Consider the following 26,009-nt stretch of genomic DNA (forward strand, 5'->3'; position numbering starts at 1 on the left):
AAAGCAACTAGTTATTTACAATAAATCGTAGTCTTTAGAAAGGGTTCCATTCAACTCAGTTCAGACGGGATGATCAAATCGACCGATTTGATCAGGAAATTGGCGTCAATCTCATCTAGCGTCCGTGTGGACGTACACAATTTAACAATAAAATAAATTTTAAATTTTCATGTTATTTTAAATTTAATAAAAATGTTAAAGTTATAATAAAATAAAGTTTTTCAAACTATATCGTGTTCTATATCAAATGAAAGAGCTCATTTTGAGAATAAGTATCAATTTTTTTTATAATTTTAAAATAAGTCATTTAAGAAAATAGCCAAAAAACTGGGTCTAATTTTTTTTTTAAATACACAGTTCTGTATCTATAGATGACAGGAAAACCTATTATAATGTGGAGTCAAGCGTGAGTCGGACTTAATGTACCCCAACCCTTGGAACCCTTGGAACGCGAGTCCGACTCGCATTAGGCTTTTTTTTAATATCAACTATTACGTAAGTGTAACGAATACATTGATATGCTACATAAAAAATGCATACCTAATACCTAACAATACATTACCCACATTCCTATAACTATAACATATATATTGGTTAGTACTTATTGTTTGTGATCGATTGATAACACGTTTTGCCGAGCATGTTACCTACGCGGCAACATGTTAGAAATAGATGACTTTCAAGAATATAATTTAATTACCTACTTCATTGATACAACCAGTGATAAAGTGAACTTTTAGTGCAACATTGTTCGTCAGTATCAGTAGTCAGTAGGTACCTATTTATACTCGTATAACTAAGTATGTAGGTACCCTACTACTCAAAAATCGTCAGTAGATTGTCAGTAGCTATATATTCTTCCCTCTTAATAAAAAAAATGATTCGCGTAACGTAAAAATGAACCATAAATGCAGGATACAGTAAACGTAAACACCACAGAACTATTTCTTATTGATAATTGGAAATAAGCATAAGCCCTTATTCCACCAAAAATGGATATTGAAGACGGAATTTATGACAGCAAGTTAAATAAATTTCTAATGTGTTCGGGACAACTTTATTAAGACTTAAATAAACGACCGCATTGCGTAGTCGTATTCGTTTTACCGCTTCAGTTCTTATCGGTGTTTAATAAACTCAAAACAGCATACGCGTACCTACATGGCTGTAAAATTGGCTAAACAATATGTATACCTGAAGAACACTACAAAAGGGAATTGGAAGAAAAGCGACGTGTCGATGTGTGATACACTTCGGTTAACGAACTGGTCCATCTCCATGGCGAGTTAATTACCATTGATTGGTGTGCATGGTCGGCAACTATCACGGCTAGTCCTGGCTCACAGTGCGTCCGGGACCCGACAGTGGCACATCAATCACGAGATCATCATCATCAACGCATGTAAACAAAACGGTCCCGATTTGTTACCAAGTCCTTGTGATTTAAACAGCTCTTGACACTAGCGCCACAGAAATGAAAACACGACAAGTAACATGTTTGAATAATGCAATTCTTCCATGCAAAATTGTGGTAAGTGTTCAAATTTTTATTCATTTGTAACATAGAAATAGATTTAGGTCATAACTATATTAACATTATATTTAAAAAAAAGGGAAAAGTAGTCAATGAAGCATTCCTGGAGGCACTTATTAGATACATTTTAAGGCATAAGTAAGTAATAGTTAATAGAGATTCTCGCACGCACGATAGTTAAGTTAAAAGACAATATTAAAAAGTTAATTATAAAATTGGAAATCTGAAATAGTCTCCAAGTGGTATTGTAAATAAAATACAAAGCCCGCGAATTTAACACGAACGACGAACGACATTAAAGAAACACAGTCGCATTGTGTATTTATTCCCTCCCTGGTCTAAATAACTATAATTTACAGTCGTTTGTTCAGGCCTATATAACTTAATCGTACAGGTATCATAACGAAAAAAAAAATGTAAACAAATATTGTAGGTAAATATTATGTACCTATGTACCTAGATATGAACCAGGCATTACAAAAAACCATTGATACTTATTTTCGAGTTGACCTAAAAAGTTTTTAAATGTTGCACATCGGCCATTTCAAAACGGTAATTCAGTAAATGAAGGTGAAGGAACCATTCCTACTCGCAGGCCCTCCGATGGTAATTAGACGATTTTTCAAACATACCTATGCTGCCTTCGTTAATGAGTTAAATCACGATTAACCTTTTACTGCTGCCTACCTTACCCAGTTGTGCGACTCAGGTCGTGGACACACGCCCCTTCGAGATGTGATTAATATGATAATCTAGGTACCAACATTTGTTACAAATATCCCACTAGCCATTTGTCTTGTCAACAATCACTAGTACTGAGTGATCTCTCTGTTCATAAACCTATTTTTTTTTTTGTAAATATAAAAACGACTTCAACAAAGGATAAAATAAAATATTTATCCCTTTTACATGCGCTATCCACTGATATGTTTGAAGTCGGTCCAAGCCAAAGCTTAAAAGCGTCGTCAACACACTGTCGAACCGAATACACCGACCTTAGTGAAACTTGACTTCGTTCCTGCCTGACCATCATGTTACTAAAAGTTTCACGCTTCGGGTACATTTCATGTTTCAAGGTCTGGATCTGAAGCCATCAAAATTTGAGGAGTTCCCATAATTCCTCATGGAACACATTATCAGAACTGGACCATCACAAAAATATTCGTTAAAAACTTAATACTTACCTAATGCCACTTAATTATACAGGGTTAAACTGTACTGTTAAATCCCTTGCCTCTAGGAATTTCTCTACGAACAGACGTATGAAATATCAACCTATATAAGCAAATATTGTTTAAATGTAGTTAAATAAATGCTTAGTAGGTACAGCACTAAGATATCCTACATATTTTTTAAAAAGCGGACAAAAAATAAATGATCAATTGATCAGTTGATCACATACCGGCGACCTAAGTAATTAAAAAAGTTGATTGCACAATTGAAATCTCAGAAGCTCCGATGTAGGGAGGGACTTTCATTCCTATTCAAACCATTGTATAAAAATTACAATAATAAAATGTTCTGTCTGGCGTCATATATTATTGTGGTTTGCGTTTTGTTACACTTCTTGCCGAAAGTCCATTATCTTTTGTGATGTCAAATTTTATATCCAACTTTAGACGCCGGTATCAGTTTTCCCTAATACACTTGTATTATAACTTTTTATTTTCTCATAATTACTTACTTACTGTATTTAATAATAATATGATATATGTGTCTCTACACTACACAAACAATAACAAAAACTTCGCAACGTTTTCTTCATAAATGTCAAACTTTTCAGATACACAAAAGATAAACAATCTTATCACCTACCTACCCCACCCCATGACCATTTTTTTGCCTCCGTATGTATGTATAGTATAAGTAGTATAAGTATAAGTATAAGTATTGTATGTATAAGTAGTTTGCATAAGATCAAACTTTATTTAATGTATAACTTTTGAAGATAGAGCTCGTACTAAATAACTGATTATTTTGGTAGGTTTGTAATGACTATATATTTAGGTAGTATAAAGTAGATATCTATGTAACTGTAAAAGTTACAGTTGTTAAATTAATCGTTACTTGTTGACCAACTCCAGCTGTCAAAGTGAATAATAATATACCTAGAAGATGTTCAAGCTTGGATGACGAAAGAAAATAATCCTAATTGTTTGGAATGTAGACACGCTACGTCATCATCACCCTTGAGGAATGTCCATGCGTGAGTGTAGGACACAGCGTAGTTAAGCTTTCCGGAACCATCCGGTTCGTGGGAGCTTCAGCCAGATCTCAACCGGATTATTTCGCTACGCTCTACGTTATTGTTATCGTTTCGTATGACTAAGAAAATTACTGCGTGCGACTTACTTGTTGGTTAATTCATTCATCCATAAGGGTATATGCCTAATTAAAAACTTTGTAGTAATTTTCACTTATGTTAATACCTACCTACTTCAGTATACTCTACTGTCACGTTTTTTAATTTTCCGCAATTGAATAATAACTTGTGGTGGTGTAAAACGATCCAGTGGAAATTATTTCATTGAACGGCTGTATCACCCACTCGCCGATTATGCAATTAGGTACGCTTCACGTTTTACGCCGTGATTGATACGAATGCGTTTTAGTTAATACATAGATACCACGTATGGAGGCTAATTTGAAGACACTCCCAAAATAAATATTTTACAGTTATTAAGATTCCTAAAAAATGCGATACTCATTTATTATATTAATTATAATTATATTATTTCGACACTAGTTGTGTATATTTTCCTTAAGAGGCGAAATATTTGTTTTCAGATCTCTACATTGTTAATAGTATGCTGCTATGGTACTTTTACGTCAGCAACGCCGAATACAGTTAATGCAAATAGAACAATAAGTGTTCAAAATGAGACCGAGATCAGCCAACTGTTCCATTGGGAGGATTACAGCGTCCTCGCTACCATGCTGATCGTGTCCTGCGCGATTGGCGTCTTTTACGGATATTTTGGAGAAAAACAAACAACCAGTGATGACTTTCTACTCGGAGGTTCCTCTATGGGCACATTTCCAATGGCCTTAAGTCTTGCTGCAAGGTGAATCAAATTAAAGCTTAATCTTTATGATAATTTACATTTTACCTGCCCTTCAATAACCAACTAGTAAAACAAACATTCATTATTTTCAGTTTCATAACTGCTATAGAGTTATTAGGAAACCCAGCAGAGATGTATATCGGAGGTGCTCAATTTTGGATGATTTGCGTTTGCTTCATACTAGTGGCGCCCATTACAAGCCAACTTTATCTGCCGGTGTTCATGAGACTGCGTTTGACTTCTTGTTACGAGTACTTGGTAAACACTTCAATGTTTTTTAATAGCATGTTACAAGCTTGACATCGTTTTTTTACTAGTTTCTTGTTCTCTATTGAGTGCATTTAAAAATTCGATTCCGATTAAGCGTATAGTTATTTTCTGTCACAGTTCACTTAACTTTCTTTGAAAATATTATTTCCAGGAAGTGCGGTTCTGCAAGTCGATCCGCGTGTTCGCGAGCACCCTGTATATGTTACAGATGATACTCTACACGGCAGTGGCCGTATACGCTCCAGCACTTGCGCTCTCTGATGGTAACCGTTCTGTTATGACTAACGTAATATATGTTCTAGTTATATCTAATACCTACGATCTCGGAAACGGCTCTAACGATTTCGATGAAGTTTGGTATATAGGGGGTTTCGGGGGCGAAAAATCGATCTAGCTTGGTCTTATCTCTGGGAAAACGCTGGTTTTTGAGTTTTTATATGTTTTCCGAGCTCGGTCTCCCAGATATTGATTATTTTAAACAGAAAGAAATAAGTTTATGCCAAAAATTTAGTTTTTGGTACAAGCTTTTCTCGCTAGCTGTACGTTTCTTACTACAGGCAACTAATACTCGAGACCATTCTAAAAACCCCAAACAAAACAAAACACAATTAGGTTGCTTTGTTTCATCACCACGTTCCTATGGAAACCTGTCTCCATCATCAAATCAGCTCGATGGTACCATAATTATGGCATTGTCACCCGACTTACATATGTATACTGTATGCAAATTTTCTGCTCAATCGGAAGTCGGGAAGTGGGTCAAATTTAAATTTAGCTTCCAAGATTTGAACCAAACTAACTAACAAACCAACAAACTTACATACTAACAGGGATCAATCGAAATAAAAGCTTGTAAAATATCGACGAGACACCATTACCCATGAGTGAAGTACAATTACTGATAATCATAACTTTTCGCCTAAACAGTACTTATATCAAAATTGGTGTACCTATAATATTATACAGACTGATTTTGTTATGTCTGCTCAGGCGCAGCATGGTTCCATTTTTATCGCCTGTCACTATGCTCGTCACTTTCGCACTTACATACTTGTTAGAACGTGACAGACATGGTGACAAGCGATAAAAATGCGACCGTCGGGCTAGCACAGGAGTAGCGCGACAGACAGTATCTCACCCGCGAGATAGACTACCCGTTCCTCTTCAATTAATACAGTTAGAAAAGGCGGGTACCTAGTCTAATCTAAGCAGTCTGTCTCGCGGGCGAGGTGCTGTCGCGCCTCTCCTGTGCTAGGCCTACAGCTTGACCATATAATATAACCACACACAAGAAAAATCTGCTGTCTCATACATTACGGCGAATATGTGAATGTTTTTTTATGGAATAGCAGAATCAGAGTATAGTAAGATATAAGAGAATCACTAATAGGTATAATTACCTACCTACTTATTTTTTATGTTGTCTAAGTAACCAAAGTACTAGCTACTTTATAATTAATAATGTTAAGCTATCGCTATCGAGCAAATTTTAGTAGTAATTAGATATTTAAATTGGGCAATCACATATTTCTTTCGTGCATTGTTTAAATAGAGCTATAATAAAGGAATATTATCTACTACTTACTTACAAGTACTAGTACCTACTGTAATAGGTACCTATTACAAAATAGTATTACGATTACGAGAAATATAGGTGAAGACGCTTTTGTTCAGCTACAGAAGTATGCATTAACCCGCACTCATCAGATCGTTTTTACGATAATGATGGTAAAGTACTACCTTGCTGAATAAGGTCTACTAAATATTTAACATTCTTACATAATTTATGATATAAGATAATGTAACAACTTAGAACAACCTGGTATAATCATTACTGCAATAACATAGCTAATAAAAATATTTAGAGTGATTCAAACAGAAACAAACAAGAGAAACTCACTCCTTCCATTGGATAGGAATTTTGCAACAGAAGCGTTGGCCAAACAAGGGATCAATTTTGGTATGCCATACATATTCAATGGCGTAGGATAGTGACAGTAATAGTTACTTGCACAATACCCCATGCCGAAACATTTACGTGACATGATTTTAGGGTGTTAGTGTACCTACGTACGTATTCAAATGTGTTAAACTTGAAATAAATGACTACATGCACCACATACAAGTTAGGTACTTATATAGCTATCGCAATTTAAGTTTAAGCAACAAATTAAAGTCGTAACTAGGTACTACTCGATCAATAATATAAAAAATGTAAGATTATTGTTTACCGCCTATCACAGAATCAAAAGCGTTTTAGAAATATGTTGAGGTAGATGAAACTAACTAGGTGATACCTACATGATATTAATACCCACCTATGCATATGCCTACATTACTTGTATAAAATAAATAAGTTTGTGTCCATCAAGCAACGCGGTCATGGACAAGTTACATGTTTCAATGGGTTCACGAATGCACCACCGACATAAAGAACCGAGAGCAGATACACACCTGATAATTATTGCAAATCAATCAGCCAAAAAGCATTTGCTACGTATGGGTCAGACGGATTAGTAGATGTTACTCAATAGGCATAAAATAAAGTAGGATAGACGTATTCGTTCATATGACGGCACTGCGGCAGTAAAACCATCTATAGAAATGGTCCATAATTGTACCACGCTATTATTACGGAATAACATTCTGATTTCTAACTATAATAGAATAGTGTATGCCGTTAGTGCCTTGTAGGGACGTAAGAATAGAATTTCCCACCGCGTGTACAGGCAAGTGTCGCAACAAAGTGTTTCCAGCCCCACGTAGGCCAGTGGACGGTTCTGCGTCTGCGGTTTTACAGTAGCAAAAGCTATTCACTTTTACCAAGTCCGTAATGTCACGTACACACAGAATTTTAATTACTACAGCTTGTAAGGTTGCCTATTCAGTAATATTGTCACTAAGTTAGTAATTAGCACTAACTACGTACTTTAAAGCAACGAAACTCTACCTACAACAATAAGTACTTTAACACAGCAACAAGAAAGTAGGTAAATTAAACATTACATTCACTGAATATTTTTATATATGACTAGATTAAATATTGAGCTTAACAGGTTGAGTTACATATTGCTAAGTATATATAGTTTATGCAGGGATTGCAGGGAGAGTGAAAGCACGTAACAGAATAGGAGCTATCATAAAACGAGCATGCATTATGTAGGTACCTTTACCTACATAATGTCGTGCATATATGGACGCACGCATGTCTATCTTACACAATGGGATGACAAAAGTGCAATAAAATTAATTCAAAGGTGCACGTAATTCAGCGGTAGCCATCATGGATAGGAAATATGAAGATATCAAGATGTAGGTAGAATAGTGATAGAAATAAAATTAGAAACAAACCAAAACACAGCGGTTTGAAGTATAATTTTCGATTTCTTAGGCATTTTGGTAGGTCATAATATTTTATACAATCGTGATATTTATAATAGAGAGCATTTCAGTTGAGTACCGCGTTTAGGACACGAAGCTTGCTGGTGGGCCTAAGTAAGGTACGAGATTGAAAAGCTTGATTATATCGCTATTGTATATGTCAGCGGCAGATCGTAAAATCGGGCATATCGAGATATTCCTAAGCATATCATGAAACGCCGCCATTTCACAAGACTAAATTATTAGGAGGTATTCAACTGAGCTTGCATTCATTATTTGCCGACAATGCTATAATGGTATTGGTCAGTACTCAGTAGCGAGTAATGCATGTGTGGTGTGTGGCCACACGAAGCCCACGCAGGTGACGCAGGGCTGAAACAAAGCGCTGCGCCGGCGCGAGCTGCCGCCTCAAGCCATTCAAGTTAGGTTAGCCCAATGCACAAACCGGTAGTAGCCCGGAAGCGACACGTTGCAAAGGTACAAACAGTGAAAACTGGTAGAGGTTCCGCGTTCTTGATCGAACGATCGCGAAGCGTCTCCAATTCAGCTTGGGAAAAAATGCTTTTTAAGTAATTGCATGTCCGGCTGTTCTCTACATTCTCTTTTTCTTTAGATTTTTGTTAAATTTTATGAACCGATTCGATATTATGTGGATTTTAGAGCCACACTTAGGTAATACCTATGCTGCATTTGCCTGTATTAGGTATGAGGTCGCGTAGAATCGCCGGCAAATTGTTTGTCCCTGATACACATCAAAACTATTTATATATGTCGGAGCGAGACACCAGAAGGACGTATTGCAGTGTTACAGTTCATAGCTTTAAACGCCTGTATAAAATCGATTAGCAATGTTTGGCTACATATTATTTGCTTGTAACGGAATCCTAAAGTTGCGTAGAGAGTAACGCCACCATCTATTGGCGTATTGATGAACTAAGATGACAGGTAGAAGGCTTTGGAACGTCAAGAGGGGTATCTTGAGTGAAGGTAGGCACGAGCAGGCATTTTTGTCGTTATGTTGGTAGACTGGTCAGGCAGGTTTACCAACTTGAATTGGAGGCGGGAGCGGTTGGCTCCGCCGCTGGAACTGGCTTCTTTCTTCTTGATCGGACCGCGCTAGAGATCGGACGTTAGCCAAGCTCGTGCCTAATTCGCTACGTTCCTGAAGGCTTACACCTGAAGGATTATTCTGAAAGCTTATAGATTCTCACGTTGTTTAACCGTTTAGCTAAGTGTTTTATTCCAAGTGTTATTTTGATTTCTTATGTGCCATTAGAAGCTTACTTTTGTAAAATAAAGAAACTATGTGTTGTTTTGAAAAGATGTGTCCCGCCGAGTTTGTTGCCGGGTTAAATCTTCTCGGGTCAGAGGTGTAGGGTTGGAGCCGGTGTAGTTTGACTTAAATAAAGATTTGAACGATTTCATGTGATCTTTTTATTTTTATTGAATACGATTCCATCGTAAGATCGTTTATTTAGTACTGAAATAATAGTAGGCACTAGTATGGTTAATGAGTCCGAATGTTTATTTCATGCGTTGGTAGCATACCTACTATTTTGGCTGTGAAGTAATACATCTAGGTAATACCCCCACGCGCCCACCGCCATCGGGACCATCCGTCGCCGACATCAGCAAGTGGGATCGATGCGGAGTTTCATGTATTGCTTACACAGCCACCTGGGAGCGTGGTGTATTTCTGGTGACCTACATTCCATAATCTGGACACGTGGTAAGGTAAGCTCACGTGTCTAACCTTCATTGAAAGGTGAGTGCAATTCATTGTTATTTGGTGAGAATTATTGTGAAATTGTGAATTATGATTGAGGCAGTCGAGCATAGCGGTCGTTACGTGACGTCATGTCTGGGATCGTTATGTTTCTTTGTAATTAATTTTTGTAATCCATTTAAATCGAAGCGATCTTGAGTTATTTTGATTTGAAATCCATACTGTTAATTAAAATCAAGTATTAGCTATCACGACGTGATATTATTCATCGCTCACTTGTGAATCTACCCTCAATAATTGATTTTTCATGAAAATACAATTAATTTTTAAAATCTATTTAAATCTAAGTGATCTTAAGTTATTTTGGTATGAAATCCATATTGTTAATTAAAACAAATATTGGCTGTCGCGACGTGATATTATTTCATCGCTCACTTGTGAATCTACCCTCAATAATTGATTTGAAAATACAAATAATTTTTAAAATCCGTTGAAATCTAAGTGATCTTAAGTTATTTTGATGTGAAATCCATATTGTTAATTAAAATCAAATATTGGCTGTCGCGACGTGATATTATTTCATCGCTCACTTGCGAATCTACCCTCAATAATTGATTTGAAAATACAATTAATTTTTAAAATCCATTTAAATCTAAGTGATCTTAAGTTATTTTGGTATGAAATCCATATTGTTAATTAAAATCAAATATTGGCTGTCGCGACGTGATATTATTTCATCGCTCACTTGTGCATCTACCCTCAAAAAATATTTTTTTCATGAAAATACAATGCACCGTTAGAAATTGATCCTGCTGATTTGCCAATGCATAGGATTATGTAATCTTTACCCTGTAACGTTTAGTAATTAATAAAATTGCGACAAATTATTGCTCGTAATGCCGTGATAGATCACAAATCGTGCATACTATGGAAACATGAGCTACGCATATGAAAATTAATGTTACAGTGTCCTGCAGCCGGAGCCGAGCGAGCTTGCGGACGCCATTGCGCCCGTGATACAGAGGCGGCTATGCAGTATCTTCTGTGCTGGAGATTTGGAAATAAAAGGACAGGTTTCGTTCTGATTGTTTATTAGTGAATTTTATTTTGAGTGTAATGGCGAAGCATAACAGTCGAACGTAACTAATAAGCTGTCACTTTTCGTATTGGCCCATTTACCGTGTTACTTATTTTTGGAACACGTGTTTGTTTGTTCATGGAATTAAATAAAACGCACTCATTGAAGTTTAAATTTTATTCTGAGATTTTTGAAGTCCCGTATACATTGGAAACATGTTTTTTTTTGTGTCTGCTACCTTGCATTTCATAAACCTTTTGAGTGTAGCCTGCATTCATGATAAACCTGATACCGTGCAAATGATGATTTCAGTAACAGCCAGCTATGTTGAACCACATCGTGTCTCTCGCAATCTGCCGCAGCAACGGCAACGGCAAGCGGAAAGAATCAGCCTCCGTGCTTGGGTTGGACCTCACCACCACCACCTTTGACTTGGTCGCGTGCATCATACTTTATTAAGCTGGTGAGCAGTTCCCATTTCGTTGGGATTATTTTGAGATGTTTTACTTCTGCATAGAAGTCTTGAGCGAGTTTGATTTTGATCAGTAATGTTCAGTTTCAGTTGATCAGTTGACGCTGATCGTACCAATGGTTCTGAGTAACATGATTTAAAGACCTGTTTTTAAATTCTTTTTTTTTTTGGAATTCACTGTTAACATTGTTTTGCTTTCGACGGACTGAAAGCTTGTACTTTCGTAGGACTGTAATTACGCCCGATGGACTGGGCACTACTGTTTTGCTTTCGATGGACTGAAGGCACGCCCGATGGACTGGGCAATACTGTTTTGCTTTCGATGGACTGAAAGTATGCCCGATGGACTGGGTATTGTTTAGTGACCGCATCAGAAGTGCCGGAGCATGTAAGAGGTGCACGTGGTCTGCTTTTTATGTGCAGAATGCTCTTTGCGAGGAGTAGCACTTACGCAGCTGAGATGGTTACTTCTGACGAGGGTCTGGTATCTGCCGAAGGACTGGCAATGCACCGAAGGACTGGTGTTGTTTTGTTAAAAATGAATTCCCGTTTATGTACTGTGTTCATATGAGTAAAATTGGAACTATCAATTCAGAATGTTATTTATTCTAAGATGTCTTACAAAAATTTAAATCACATATGACCAATTTTTTTTTAATGCCAGATAATTTCCCCGTAAATTGATAATGACGACAATAGTACTGATACTGTCGAGCAATGAATTAGAACTGTTGTGATTTGTGTTTTTTGATATTTGGGATTGTTCTGTTTTCACATAAATTTGAGAGTATCCGCCAGATGGAGGCGATGATTATTGGAGTGTATCCGTTAGATAGCGGCGATGATTACTGATGATTATTTTATTTAGTCGTTGCTCGATGGACTATTTTTGACTAGAGAATTGAGGATTGTTAAAGTAATTTAGAACAATTATTTTTTCTGGTTTGATTGAAAACAAAGTTTGATTTTAATAGTAATTTGAGTGAGACCCAAATTGTTGGTCAGGAATGACCGAGCGATGAGATACTGTGCTGTATGTTTTGTTTCAGTATCAAATGCATACACCCACACACGAGGACGTGTGTAACGCAGGACGGCCGTGTCGGAGCGAGACACCAGAAGGACGTATTGCAGTGTTACAGTTCATAGCTTTAAACGCCTGTATAAAATCGATTAGCAATGTTTGGCTACATATTATTTGCTTGTAACGGAATCCTAAAGTTGCGTAGAGAGTAACGCCACCATCTATTGGCGTATTGATGAACTAAGATGACAGGTAGAAGGCTTTGGAACGTCAAGAGGGGTATCTTGAGTGAAGGTAGGCACGAGCAGGCATTTTTGTCGTTATGTTGGTAGACTGGTCAGGCAGGTTTACCAACTTGAATTGGAGGCGGGAGCGGTTGGCTCCGCCGCTGGAACTGGCTTCTTTCTTCTTGATCGGACCGCGCTAGAGATCGGACGTTAGCCAAGCTCGTGCCTAATTCGCTACGTTCCTGAAGGCTTACACCTGAAGGATTATTCTGAAAGCTTATAGATTCTCACGTTGTTTAACCGTTTAGCTAAGTGTTTTATTCCAAGTGTTATTTTGATTTCTTATGTGCCATTAGAAGCTTACTTTTGTAAAATAAAGAAACTATGTGTTGTTTTGAAAAGATGTGTCCCGCCGAGTTTGTTGCCGGGTTAAATCTTCTCGGGTCAGAGGTGTAGGGTTGGAGCCGGTGTAGTTTGACTTAAATAAAGATTTGAACGATTTCATGTGATCTTTTTATTTTTATTGAATACGATTCCATCGTAAGATCGTTTATTTAGTACTGAAATAATAGTAGGCACTAGTATGGTTAATGAGTCCGAATGTTTATTTCATGCGTTGGTAGCATACCTACTATTTTGGCTGTGAAGTAATACATCTAGGTAATACCCCCACGCGCCCACCGCCATCGGGACCATCCGTCGCCGACATATATATATTACTTATAGGATGTGTTTGTATCATAAACTTAGTCTATCGTATAAAATGGGCCATACTTCAGCAGTTAGGTTGACCTCTCTCCCGTAGATATAGTGAAAGTTAAGGCTTAAACCTAATTTTCTTACACACAAGCTGTTGACTCCATATAAGATTGTCCACAGGAGAGACAACTTATGTTGGCATTAATGCTTACGCGATGATTCACGAATACTGATGGCTTGCTTGACGATATCTCGCCTTCGCTCGATAATCTCGGTATACAGGGCCAATACTCGAGGCACATCGATGCATTTCCAGGGACGTGCCTTGACGCACAAAGCGCATTAAAAGATGGTGAAGCGTTGCAGTGACTATGACTACACTCTCCATTTACAGCTGACATAATACAACTTCTCATGATTTATGCTCGCACGTTCGCTTAATGGGCAACTTTATGCAGTTAGCTATTTTGGCGTCAAAACTATTGCTAAATCGTCTTCAAAGACTAAAGAATATTAATGGTTTCTTTTCTTTTTACAACGATATATATTTAGGTTTAGTTGATAAACCTAAATAAGGAACCAGGTAAAAACCTGTATTATGGTTCCTTATTTAAATTACGTGTCTTACCGCGACAACACACAGCATTTCATATACCTCTTATACTTACCCCAAAATCATCAGTCATCATCAATGATCAAGACTATTGTATTAGGTACCTACTATCATTAGCATAAGTATGAATCCTGTTTTCTTCTATATTTGAGTAAATATGCAAATTTTGTTCACAGTGACGGGATTGAACACCTACCTTGCAGTTACGATAGTGTACGTCGTGTGCATATTTTATGCCTCACAAGTAAGACATTATTTCGCATCCGAATATCATTATCGTGAATATCATGAATATGAATAAAAATTATAAGTAGGTAATTTAAGACAATTAGATATATTAAACTTACCTAAATATTTCCTACCTGAGGAAAGTGGAGCCACCCGTCATTTATCTGTCGAATTCTAGGTACCTTTTTTGTATACTTAATTCCCAAATAATGCATTAAGGTAGAGGGTAAAACGTTAGTGGCACATACATAAATTATTGTGATTCGAAATTTTTAACTTTAACGAAATGTGTCTTAATTGGTAGGGTGGCATGAAAGCAGTGATAATGACGGACACGTTCCAGTCAGCGGTGCTAATCGGCTCGCTGGCTGTGGTGCTGGGCATGGGCGCCGCTCGCGTCGGCGGTATGGACACCGTCTGGGCTCATGCAAGGGACTCCAACAGACTGCATTTCTTCGAGTAAATATCCCGATTGTTCAAATTTATTTTGGTAGTAGGGTAAAAGGTTATGCCAGCCTGGTAAGCTATCAACCTAAACCTGTGGAAGTTAAGTGTCATAAACGAGCTGACGATACTAGTTTTTTTTGATGCATTGACATCTCAAGGCGTAAATGCAATGAAAATAACTCGCAAATTTTTCAGCAGGTAATTCCTAATGCGGATCTTTGTTTATCCCCTAAGACGCTTAAGGACAGTTGTTATCTAAAACCTGTGTCTAAAACCGTATATAAGTAGGTACTTAGTAGGTAATTAGGACTGTTTAAAAAAATGCTTGAATACAAACTTTTGAACCGAAATAATTCAAACAGAATATATACATGGGCAAAGCGTTGGCAAAGCTTATCTGTTCGTAACTAGGTACAAAACATTATAAAAGCACTGTGACTAATCAGCAGAAGACGTAACAAAAGATGTGTTTTAACGATTTTAATAAGTGTTAACGGGTATTAACTAGTTATTTAATTGAACTCTATAATGGTCACGAATTAGTTAAAAATTAGCTTTCTATAAAGTGAAAACTTTCGATGCATTCGGTGATGTAAGTAACCTGTTGATGTGATTGTAACGAATAATATTACGTATGTACTTGAAATTTACTTGTAAACACATTCTAACTGTCAACCTAAATTACGGTCATGCGGAGACAAAAATAACAGTCTCGAAAACTAATAAGCATACTAGATAAACACTACGGATATTTCAAATAGGTAGAACATTAAGTACATGTAAAGTTAACTAGTTTAAAGCAACGATGGTATAGGTGTGATTATAACTATATTTTTGACTACTCCGCCACCATTATCTAAGGAGTTACAATTTAATTTTTCTTCTTCTTATACTTTTCGTCTAGTAGGTATACGGTTTCATATATCTATTTAATGTAATTATGTTCTCTTTGTACAGTATTTTATAGTATTTATATTATATTGCATAAGGTCATTGTTGTGAATTTCATACAATACGTGGGAACATAATCCCTACACTCTAAGATACATAATCATAAAATCGTTTTCATTGAATAGTTATAAAGTGTTAACAGCAATTACTTTTACATCAACTTGTAGGTATGTATCGACCGACAATTTAACACGTTTCTTCAATCGTGAACGTTACGTTTTACGGGTCGATTGTGTAAAAGAGTGAGTTTAGTAACGGAATGCATAGCAATTACCCAGTGAGGGGTCACGGGTTGAACGGGTCGTCTGCAAGAGAAACCGCAAAAAAGCCGCTCTAATACTCACTTTAGATTGCGCACATTGGCCTGCGCCTGCGCCGCGTCCGAGGCGTAGGTACTAGTACGAGTACACGTCTAGTTAATCATAGGTCAGCAAAATGAATGAAGTTTCAGTTGTCCTAAGGACGCACTGACCTCTACTTACTTTTCATAATATGTATGAATATTCATTAATTTTGCTATACAACCAGTACAGACATCAGTGAGAAAATGCGTAGGTAGGTAGATACTTTGTTAGTAAACGAGTTTGAGACACCCAAGCGGATATCCCATCAACTCAACTCCTTGGAGAACGACTATACGAAAAGTACGAAAAATCTAAACCGTTGACGTTGTATCTTTCCTGGCTTCTATCCCTTAGGTATTAAAAACCCCTTTTAGTTCCACAAGTTAAAAGTTCCACATTGAAACACTGCAGGTTTGAGAGTTAAACAAATACTTTTATAATTAATTAATAAAAGTTTGAGCGGCGTAATGCCATCAAGATTACCATATGCCAACCCAAAAATCTGACTGGGTTTTACGTTGCAACATTTGTAGTAGGTAGGTACTATATATTACGGCTGCGCTTAGGTAAAAACATTAATCCATTATTTTGTTTGTAGCATGAATCCAGACCCAACAGTACGGCACTCTTTCTGGTCAGTGGTCGTAGGAGGCACCATGTATTGGACGAGCATGTTCTGCGCCAACCAAGCCTCGGTGCAGAAATACTTGTCAGTAGAGCGTATCTCGCAGGCGCGGGTAGCTCTCTGGGTATCGGCCCTCGGCCTCTTCGCGGTCTACTCCATCAATTTCGTCACCGGCGCTGTTCTGGCAACTCATTATGCTAACTGCGATCCAATTCAGGTAAACGCATCATGAATTAACAATTAGTTTGATAACGTACCTATAGGCAATTGAAACGATTAAACAGGACGTAATCTTCATCCTACTCGATGTTGTCGATTGAGTCATTAGGTAGTTGATAATGTTGATGTCATGGACATAATTGACAGTAAGTGAACCGTAAGGTACGTTTGTTTTCCTTTTTGTTTATTTTGTTATTACAATTTACCAAATAAATTGGTTGGTCACCCGAACAGGTTAATAATTAGTATACGTTTCATTTTGCCAATTCTGCTTTGAAGTTTAGATAATTGACAACGTGTATTTTGACTTTACTAACTTAAATCGTAATTTTATTGTAAGTTTGTTGTAATTTTATTGTAAATAGGTACCTGCATGTTAACGATCATTTAGATTTAGAATGTTGTTTAAATATAGGTACTCCATTCACATCTAAATTTCAAACGACGCAGAAGTACCTACTTTTACCTATGTACAAATAATGCAATAGTAGACTTTTTGTAAACGGCATAAGATTTTCACATACAATACGAGTCTTATTGCGGATTGTACCTATATATTTTAGGATTGCAAGCATTTCGTAACGAATTAGATCCTAGTCACACTCTAGGATAAGCTCTATTTTAGGGTTTCTAACTTATAGGTAGGCTAGGCACTAAGGGCCTACTGTAAGTAGCCAATTAAATTTGAAAATTTCGTAACCGCTAGTTGCCTTGCCTACTGCCAGTCCTTCCATAAACACGTCATTCCTTACAAATTTTATTTTATGACGCTCGTATCGTGACATCGACGTATAAATGAACATGACTTATTAATGTGTCGTAGTAAAACAGAGAAAGTACCTAGATATCCGCTGTCATCTTTTTACCCGACTGACAAGGAGATTGAGGTAATGTTATTCAAGTGCATGTTTGCATGTTGTCTGTTTATTTGGCCTGAAAAACGTGAGGATTGTTAGAGGATCCTAGACCAGCGGTTCTCAATCTTTTTTTTTGACGGAACCCTTTTGGAAAGCGAAATACTTGATGGAACCCTACAATAAAACAATAGTTTTTAGAAGTGTATTTTTTTTATTAAATAAGCGTAATTCTAAATTCTTGCGGAACCCCTGCAGGGGTGTCGCGGAACCCCAGGGTTCCGCGGAACACACTTTGAGAATGGCTGTCCTTAGACTCATTTCAGATGTTGGATGAAACTAACGAAGGTTATGAATACACGGGAACATTATTAACTAATTATGTATATATAATCACTCGAATTTACTTATTACTTTAATGATTAAGTACTTACTTTCATTTGTTTTTATGCTTCTTGTTTTATTTAAAGGAATGAAGCAATGAATTTTACCAATACAATAATTCGTCGAATGAATGGATAAAATCCTACGGAACTTTATGCAATCATTTGTCGTACCTACCTAAGTACCTATATAGGCATAGTTAAGTATATGGAGATGAGAGACCGAAGTTACGATATTTTAAAATGATAACTAGGTACCTACTTATTTCATACACGTGATGATGCAAATCATATCCAAATTGGTGTTATTAATTTTGGTTTACGTTCTCTTGTTAACTTGTTAATGCCTTGTGTATTTATATGGGGATTCCCACAATTTATGAAATAGCTTAGTTTGTAAGTATGTACCTACTACCTACTGATTGTGCAAGAGTAAAAAACCGTAAGTAGGTAGTATTATCATTTAATTTAGTTTTTAATATCTTTAAGTATGTACCTACCTATCTCTAACTGTTTATTTTCCCTACAAGTGTCCACCTTCCCCCATAGTTCCTCTTACTCCACCTGACCTTAAACGTATCACTACATAGTATAAAAACAAAGTCGCTTCCCGCTGTCTGTCTGTCTGTATATGTATGCTTAGATCTTTAAAACTATTACGCAAAGGATTTTGATGCGGTTTTTTTTAATAGATACCTAGAGTGATACAAGAGGAAGGTTTATGTATAATTTGTTAACCCGTGCGGAGCCGGGGCGGGTCGCTAGTAGGCTTATAACTCATAATAGTATAGGCATTGCTAATTGCTGAAGAAGTCTCGAATAATGTTACGATACCTAATAAAAATTTAAAAAATTAGTCTTAGGTAAAATACAGTCTTGAAAGTAAGATGTAAAAAGCCTCAGTCACACTCGCATTAGTTTATATTAAATTTATTTATGTAGGTACATACCTAAGGTAATATGTCATATAATAGTATTGTATATACCTTAGGCGCGGCAGATCAACGGCTCCGACCGGCTCCTGCCGCTGTACGTCGTGCAGCAGCTCGGCAACGCCCGCGGCGTGCCCGGCTTCTTCGTGGCCGGCATCTTCGCCGCCAGCCTCGGGTCAGCTACCACCTCTCATCTCACTCCATACCATACTATAACTAATCTAGGCAATGTATATGCCAGTTTTGTTGTCACAGCACTGGTAACTTGAGTAATTCGTTCGTAATTCACACTTCACAAAACAAGCAATTATGATCAAGGATCGAAAAAGTCTTCGTAAATTGCTAAAGCTCGAAATGTCCTTTAGATCAGACTTTTGCAAGCCTTACGACTTTTTTTTTTAAATAAACACATTAACAATTAACATTGCCAAAACCAGCGCGAAACTCATGCAAGCGTCCCATTGACTGTGGTTCTTACGCACTTCATTCCAGAATTAAGAATTAACCAGACAAGTCCAGTAAGGATACCGGTTTCAATATTATTTTGAATGAACTCGATTTAGGTGGGTAGGTATCAAGCACGCACGTTATACAGTCGTGCCTATTAGGCACAATATATTGGTTATAACAAGGCAGGCGCTGCGCTTGCCGTCAGGCACTTTAAAGAAAATTTAAAAGCGATATTTAATTATTGTATTGTATTTGTAAGTATGCTGAAGATAAAAACACATCTTGTCAGCCCATTACTTAGTTTACCTACATAATAAAGTTTTACTAACATTGAATCTCATACTTAGATTTTTTCTAAATTGTAATTGTCTTTTCACAGAACCGTAGCCTCAACTTTGAATTCATTAGCGGCTATTGCGTGCCAAGATCTAGCCACCGGGCTTTTAGGAATACGCCTGCCTGAAAACAAGGGAGCGGCGGTAAGTATTAGAAAATACAATATTAGAAATACAATCTTCCCCGCGTTGTTCCGGTCCTTGACACGGCTCCCGCCTGGGGTCCGCTTGACAACTATAATCCTAAGAATTGGCGTAGGCATTAGTTTTTAACTTTTTACGAAAGCGATTGCCATTTGACCTTCCAACCCAGCAGAGTGCCCAGCCAGAGGGGAAATTAGGCCTTATTGGGATTAGCCCGATTTACTCACCATGTTTTCCTTCTCCGAAAAGCGACTGGCAAATATCAAATGATATAATATCGAACATATATAATTATTACGAAATTAAGAAAAACTATAGGTATTGAACCCGCGACCTCTGGATTTAAAGTCGTCGTCTTACCGCTAAGCTACCAGCGCTTCAACAATACAATACGCTAATAAACAATATAATAATTATTATGAATTTTGTACATGTTGCGCTCGCAGTCTGAATTACAGCAATAAGCAGCTTATCATAATCTTGGTACATATACCTATGTGCAGTGGTGTCCTTCACATCGCTTAGCCGGGCACATTGCCTCAGGCAGATCAGTTGAAACTTTTTTTTCAGTGATCTCTATTTGTTACGAATCTCTAGTAGGGGATTCAAGTGGTACCTAATAATACCTAAGGTAAATATAATTTTGTCGAATTTGTCGCTACGATTACTACGACACATACTGATTTCCATACTATGAAGAAATATAGTACAGATATTATGAGGAAAGTAAAATACAAAATTTCATAAAACAATACTTAATAAAAAAAATAGTCATATGGCAGTTAATTGTTTATCAATCCTATAAATATTATCAGAGTTAAGTTTTACGTAAGTACCTACCTACTTAAATATATTTATTTTTCTCTTTCTTGGGTAGTCACTTCCATTGGTAGCTTTCGAGGTAGAATAAAATAACTACTTACTTTTTTGCGTAGATTCGGAGCTAAATAAGTCACATAGGTACCTATAAGAACTCTACGTGCTTTAGATTATCTACTTATCTTTCAAAGTCACTTGCTTCGAGAGTCATTCATTTAATTTTAATACATCATGTCTCGTTTAATAAAAGGCCTACCTACTTTTACTTCCGATCATTTACCTATCTGATAAATGATACGGTATACTACATGACATACGTAAGTAATTTTTGTGTTGCCAGATTGCCCGATGGGTATGCCTCGGGTGCGGCGCGGTGTCGTTCGCGCTGACGTTCGCCGTGGAGCGGCTCGGGCCGGTGTTGCAGCTGGCGCTGTCCTTCAACGGCATGGCGGGCGGCGTCACGCTCGGCCTATTCACGCTCGGCATGCTGTTCCCCTGGGCCAACGCTAAGGTAACGCGACACGGTGGTGCTGGCGGTACAGCTGGCGCTGTCCTTCAACGGCATGGCGGGCGGCGTCACGCTCGGCCTATTCACGCTCGGCATGCTGTTCCCCTGGGCCAACGCTAAGGTAACGCGACACGGTGGTGCTGGCGGTACAGCTGGCGCTGTCCTTCAACGGCATGGCGGGCGGCGTCACGCTCGGCCTATTCACGCTCGGCATGCTGTTCCCCTGGGCCAACGCTAAGGTAACGCGACACGGTGGTGCTGGCGGTACAGCTGGCGCTGTCCTTCAACGGCATGGCGGGCGGCGTCACGCTCGGCCTATTCACGCTCGGCATGCTGTTCCCCTGGGCCAACGCTAAGGTAACGCGACACGGTGGTGCTGGCGGTACAGCTGGCGCTGTCCTTCAACGGCATGGCGGGCGGCGTCACGCTCGGCCTATTCACGCTCGGCATGCTGTTCCCCTGGGCCAACGCTAAGGTAACGCGACACGGTGGTGCTGGCGGTACAGCTGGCGCTGTCCTTCAACGGCATGGCGGGCGGCGTCACGCTCGGCCTATTCACGCTCGGCATGCTGTTCCCCTGGGCCAACGCTAAGGTAACGCGACACGGTGGTGCTGGCGGTACAGCTGGCGCTGTCCTTCAACGGCATGGCGGGCGGCGTCACGCTCGGCCTATTCACGCTCGGCATGCTGTTCCCCTGGGCCAACGCTAAGGTAACGCGACACGGTGGTGCTGGCGGTACAGCTGGCGCTGTCCTTCAACGGCATGGCGGGCGGCGTCACGCTCGGCCTATTCACGCTCGGCATGCTGTTCCCCTGGGCCAACGCTAAGGTAACGCGACACGGTGGTGCTGGCGGTACAGCTGGCGCTGTCCTTCAACGGCATGGCGGGCGGCGTCACGCTCGGGCTGTTCACGCTCGGCATGCTGCTCCCCTGGGCCAACGCTAAGGTAACGCGGTACGGTGGTGCGGTAGTATCACACTAGAGCTCTGTACATACGTAATACTTAAAAAAATATTTGTTTTGTACTACATAATTTGATTATACTAACGTTTAATTCTTCAAATAACTTATAGGCACACCTATAGTATACTCGTAATTCGGGTTTTATACTAACTCGTGCATTTCCTCTCAGAAGGCGACTTCGAAGGCCATAAAATGATGGCATATAATTTAGGGACGTCGGTTATTTTTGTTAAATGTTATGTGTCAGAGATAATATTTAAATCTTGAGGTGAATGTGTTGGGTAGGGCGCCGTCGCAGGCGGTGTGTTCGGGCTGGTGGTGGTGCTGGCGGCGTGCGGCGGCGCGCAGCTCTCGCAGGTGACGCCGCACCATCTGCCTACCTCCGTCGAAGGCTGCCCCGCTTCTTACAACCTCACCGAGGCGTTAGCTGTCAACCCTGCGTAAGTATTGCCACCACCATAGAGAAAAAGGTAAACTTAGAGTGCTAACTCCAACATATATGTACCTACAATAAAAAGTATAAACTCATTTGTATAAGTATTTTAAATTCTTGGCCACTGTCTCACATGTTGTATTTTAATAACGATCATTGTAGGTAGGTAAATGCATGCAATCTTGACATTATACTTATACAGTAATATTACTTACTTAGCTACAAAGTTGCATTCGATTTTGCAGTTACCTATCGTCTAAAAAAACAACGAATCTGGGTTAAGTAAATGCAATGACGATCCATTCTATGAATTTACCCAACTATTAAATGTAATTGTTGCTAGAGATCCAGATTCTAGGCTATTCATATTGTGATAACATCGAGATGCTAAGCGAAGATATACATATACATATTTAAGCACACAACAGCTTGAACGAATGCAGTTAATTAAAAGTAGATAGAAGCATTTAATTCTTAAGCGTAAATAATCTGGTAAGTATCCTCTCGAAGACGGAAATTCTATTAGACGATACGAGTACGTACCTATACTAGGTAGACTATAAACGTTAATTGTTAAGGACAAACTATTTAATCTTTGAACCGTAATTGTGTCTAAGAGTATTCGTTACTAATTCTGTTGTTGTTGTCGTTAATTACAAAAAGCGAATCGATCCTAATCTCATGGGATCGATCCCACGTAAAGGAATTAAGTACACACGTTTACGAATGCTTCAATGAAATACACCTATATACAGGGTGTCCCAAGAAGTAGTGATATACTGAAGCTGGGAGGTAGAGGACCTAGAGGGCTATCTGAATCACCCCCATGTATGTTCCGCGATTTTTCGTATTTTCGGAGTTATGATTTTTTTTAATTTTTCACTATCGCCGAGTACGATGAGATTTTTATTTATGGTGACGTGAATTATTGCGGTAGATGCCTGATTTTTTTTGTGTGCTACGCTGATAGATAGGCCAATTCAGTATGGTAACATTTACTATCGTTAGATCTTTGAATGGAATTAAAAAAAAATTAATGCCAAGAAAGATAAAATTACCCAGTATGTTCACAACTTCAAGGGCGCTTAGAAAAATAAAACATACTGGGTAATTTTATCTTTCTTGGCATTAAATTTTTTTTTAATTCCATTCAGAGATTTAACGATAGTAAATGTTACCATACTGAATTGGCCTATCTATCAGCGTAGCACACATTTTTAATTCCATTGATAACGATAGCACACAAAAAAAATCAAGCATCTACCGCAATAATTCACGTCACCATAAATAAAAATCTCATCGTACTCGGCGATAGGTGAAAAATTAAAAAAAATCATAACTCCGAAAATACGAAAAATCGCGGAACATACATGGGGGTGATTCAGATAGCCCTCTAGGTCCTCTACCTCCCAGCTTCAGTATATCACTACTTCTTGGGACACCCTGTATATTATAACTTTTTTGTTTTATGTTTATGACTAATAACCATATTGAAAAACATTTCCAGGATAGGGAATTGAGCAGACCTCTATGGCAAGATTGAGGACCTAACATAACATGTAATAAGTGTTTTATTTCCCAGAAACCAACACGAAGAATCAGTATTCTGGTTGTTCCGAGTATCGTACCTTTGGTACTCCGGGCTGGGGTCAATGGCCACTCTGCTCATGGGCCTGCTGGTGTCCGCTATCACGGGCGCCACTGACCCCACGCAGGTGCCCATAGACCTCATCTCCCCTCCCGTCATCACACTGCTCAACAAATTACCGAAAAAAGCAAAGGTAAGCCTATACTATAGGTACTGACCTATATATCACTTCAATACCTCCATGTGTAAAGCGATACCATACCTCCATGTGTAGAGGTACTTAGTACTTACCTATTGATATTGATACATAAATTAAATTTGCATTTTTTTTTAATTTACATAAAATTGTGGATTAAACCTCGTAAGACCCAGGGCAATTTTTTTAAATTAAATTTTGAAGCAGTCCATTTGCATAGGTACTATGAAAATTGTATGACGTTATATAGTGGCACAGTCATACTTTGTCGATGCAAAATCTGTGTAGAGTTTAGGATCCTTAGAGGGACAATAAAGTAGGTGTGAAAACTAACTGCCTTATAGACTCTTGGTCTATACTTTTAACCTTTTGAACGGCAATGACCGATATATACGCACCGCAGGTCCAACGCCAAAGACGTATTAATCGGTCATAGACCACAGAGCAACATAGACTTAGGTGCATATGCATAAAGTTCATTTTCAGTTTTGACACTTCGGTGACGGGCGTCTGAAAGACAGCTTTTGCGTTTGACACTTCGGTGACGTGGCGTCTGAGAGATAGCTTTTGCGTTTGACACGGCGTCGAAAAGGTTAACTCTTAAGCTCGTATCTATACATATATTTCTGACTAACCAATAAGCACCTATTGTTTTTTCAGTCAATACTGCGTCTCCCGGCGCGACTGGGGTCGGAGCGGCGGCGCAGCTCGAGCGTGCGGCCGCCGAGCATGGCCGACGACAAGGACACGCGGCGCCGGCGCAAGCTGTCCGAGCTCGCGGGCGGCGTGTTCTACAGCGACGCCGGCCTCGCCTACGGACACGACAACCTCGCGCTCGCGCACGCCGCTAAAGAGCCGGAGGATTACAACCCGAACCATTCCCATTAAAATCACAGATATTTAATTTGCTTCCTTTTTCTATACATCAGTGGGAATGTCGCCTAGGAGACCTTCAATTTTGTAAACAAATGGTCATACACAATAAGTCAGTTTTGAAGACAGTTGAGTTGATAGACTTCGATTGTGCTCGTGGAATGAGATTTAAGTACAAAGTGTAGGTATAGGCAATATCAGGTGCAATTATTAGTATTATTACTACCGCGTGACTACCGTGGAATAGGTTAGCCAAAGAAAACACCGACAAATTTTAGAATAGAATAGAAATCGTTTATTGTATTTTAATGTAAGATTAATCTTATTTTTGTTTAGGTATGAATGATGCAGCGCCATATTAATTATATAAAAGTGATATAATTATGCGACCTGTAAATTGCCTATTGTTGATATTGTACTAGTGTTGTGAATAACGTTCATTTCGGGGCTTAACCTTTTGGACGCCAATAACCGATTAATCGGTCACAAACCACAGAGCAACATAGACCTACGTGCATATGCATAAAGTCCAATTTCAGTTTTGACACTTCGGTGACGTGGCGTCAGCGTGACAGCTTTTATGTTTGACACGGCGTCGAAAAGGTTAAAGACTCGAACCCTTAAGAC

The 26,009-nt window shown here is 38.6% G+C and overlaps 1 protein-coding gene across 1 annotated transcript; it reads left to right on the forward strand.

The window, feature by feature from the left end:
* The first annotated feature begins 1,050 nt into the window (after positions 1-1,050).
* On the forward strand, positions 1,051-25,437 carry LOC134648854 (sodium-coupled monocarboxylate transporter 1-like). The gene is made up of 13 exons (XM_063503435.1): positions 1,051-1,531; positions 4,322-4,599; positions 4,692-4,857; positions 5,021-5,132; positions 14,266-14,333; positions 14,622-14,776; positions 16,658-16,901; positions 19,132-19,247; positions 19,902-20,001; positions 21,161-21,331; positions 22,578-22,732; positions 24,308-24,506; positions 25,170-25,437. The coding sequence occupies exons 1-13, from the start codon at positions 1,475-1,477 to the stop codon at positions 25,395-25,397; spliced, it is 2,049 nt and encodes a 682-aa protein (XP_063359505.1). The 5' UTR covers positions 1,051-1,474; the 3' UTR covers positions 25,398-25,437.
* Positions 25,438-26,009: the final 572 nt, after the last annotated feature.

This window comes from Cydia amplana, chromosome 6, assembly GCF_948474715.1.
Source record: "Cydia amplana chromosome 6, ilCydAmpl1.1, whole genome shotgun sequence".
NCBI lineage: Eukaryota > Metazoa > Arthropoda > Insecta > Lepidoptera > Tortricidae > Cydia > Cydia amplana.

What these genes read in the sequence shown, in the direction of transcription:
- LOC134648854 (XM_063503435.1), top strand. Translation starts at nt 1,475, where the DNA reads ATGAAAACACGACAAGTAACATGTTTGAATAATGCAATTCTTCCATGC. An exon ending in ATCTTCGCCGCCAGCCTCGG is followed by an intron (nt 19,248 to 19,901) that starts GTCAGCTACCAC and finishes GTCTTTTCACAG; the next exon opens with AACCGTAGCCTCAACTTTGA. An exon ending in TCCCCTGGGCCAACGCTAAG is followed by an intron (nt 21,332 to 22,577) that starts GTAACGCGACAC and finishes TGTGTTGGGTAG; the next exon opens with GGCGCCGTCGCAGGCGGTGT.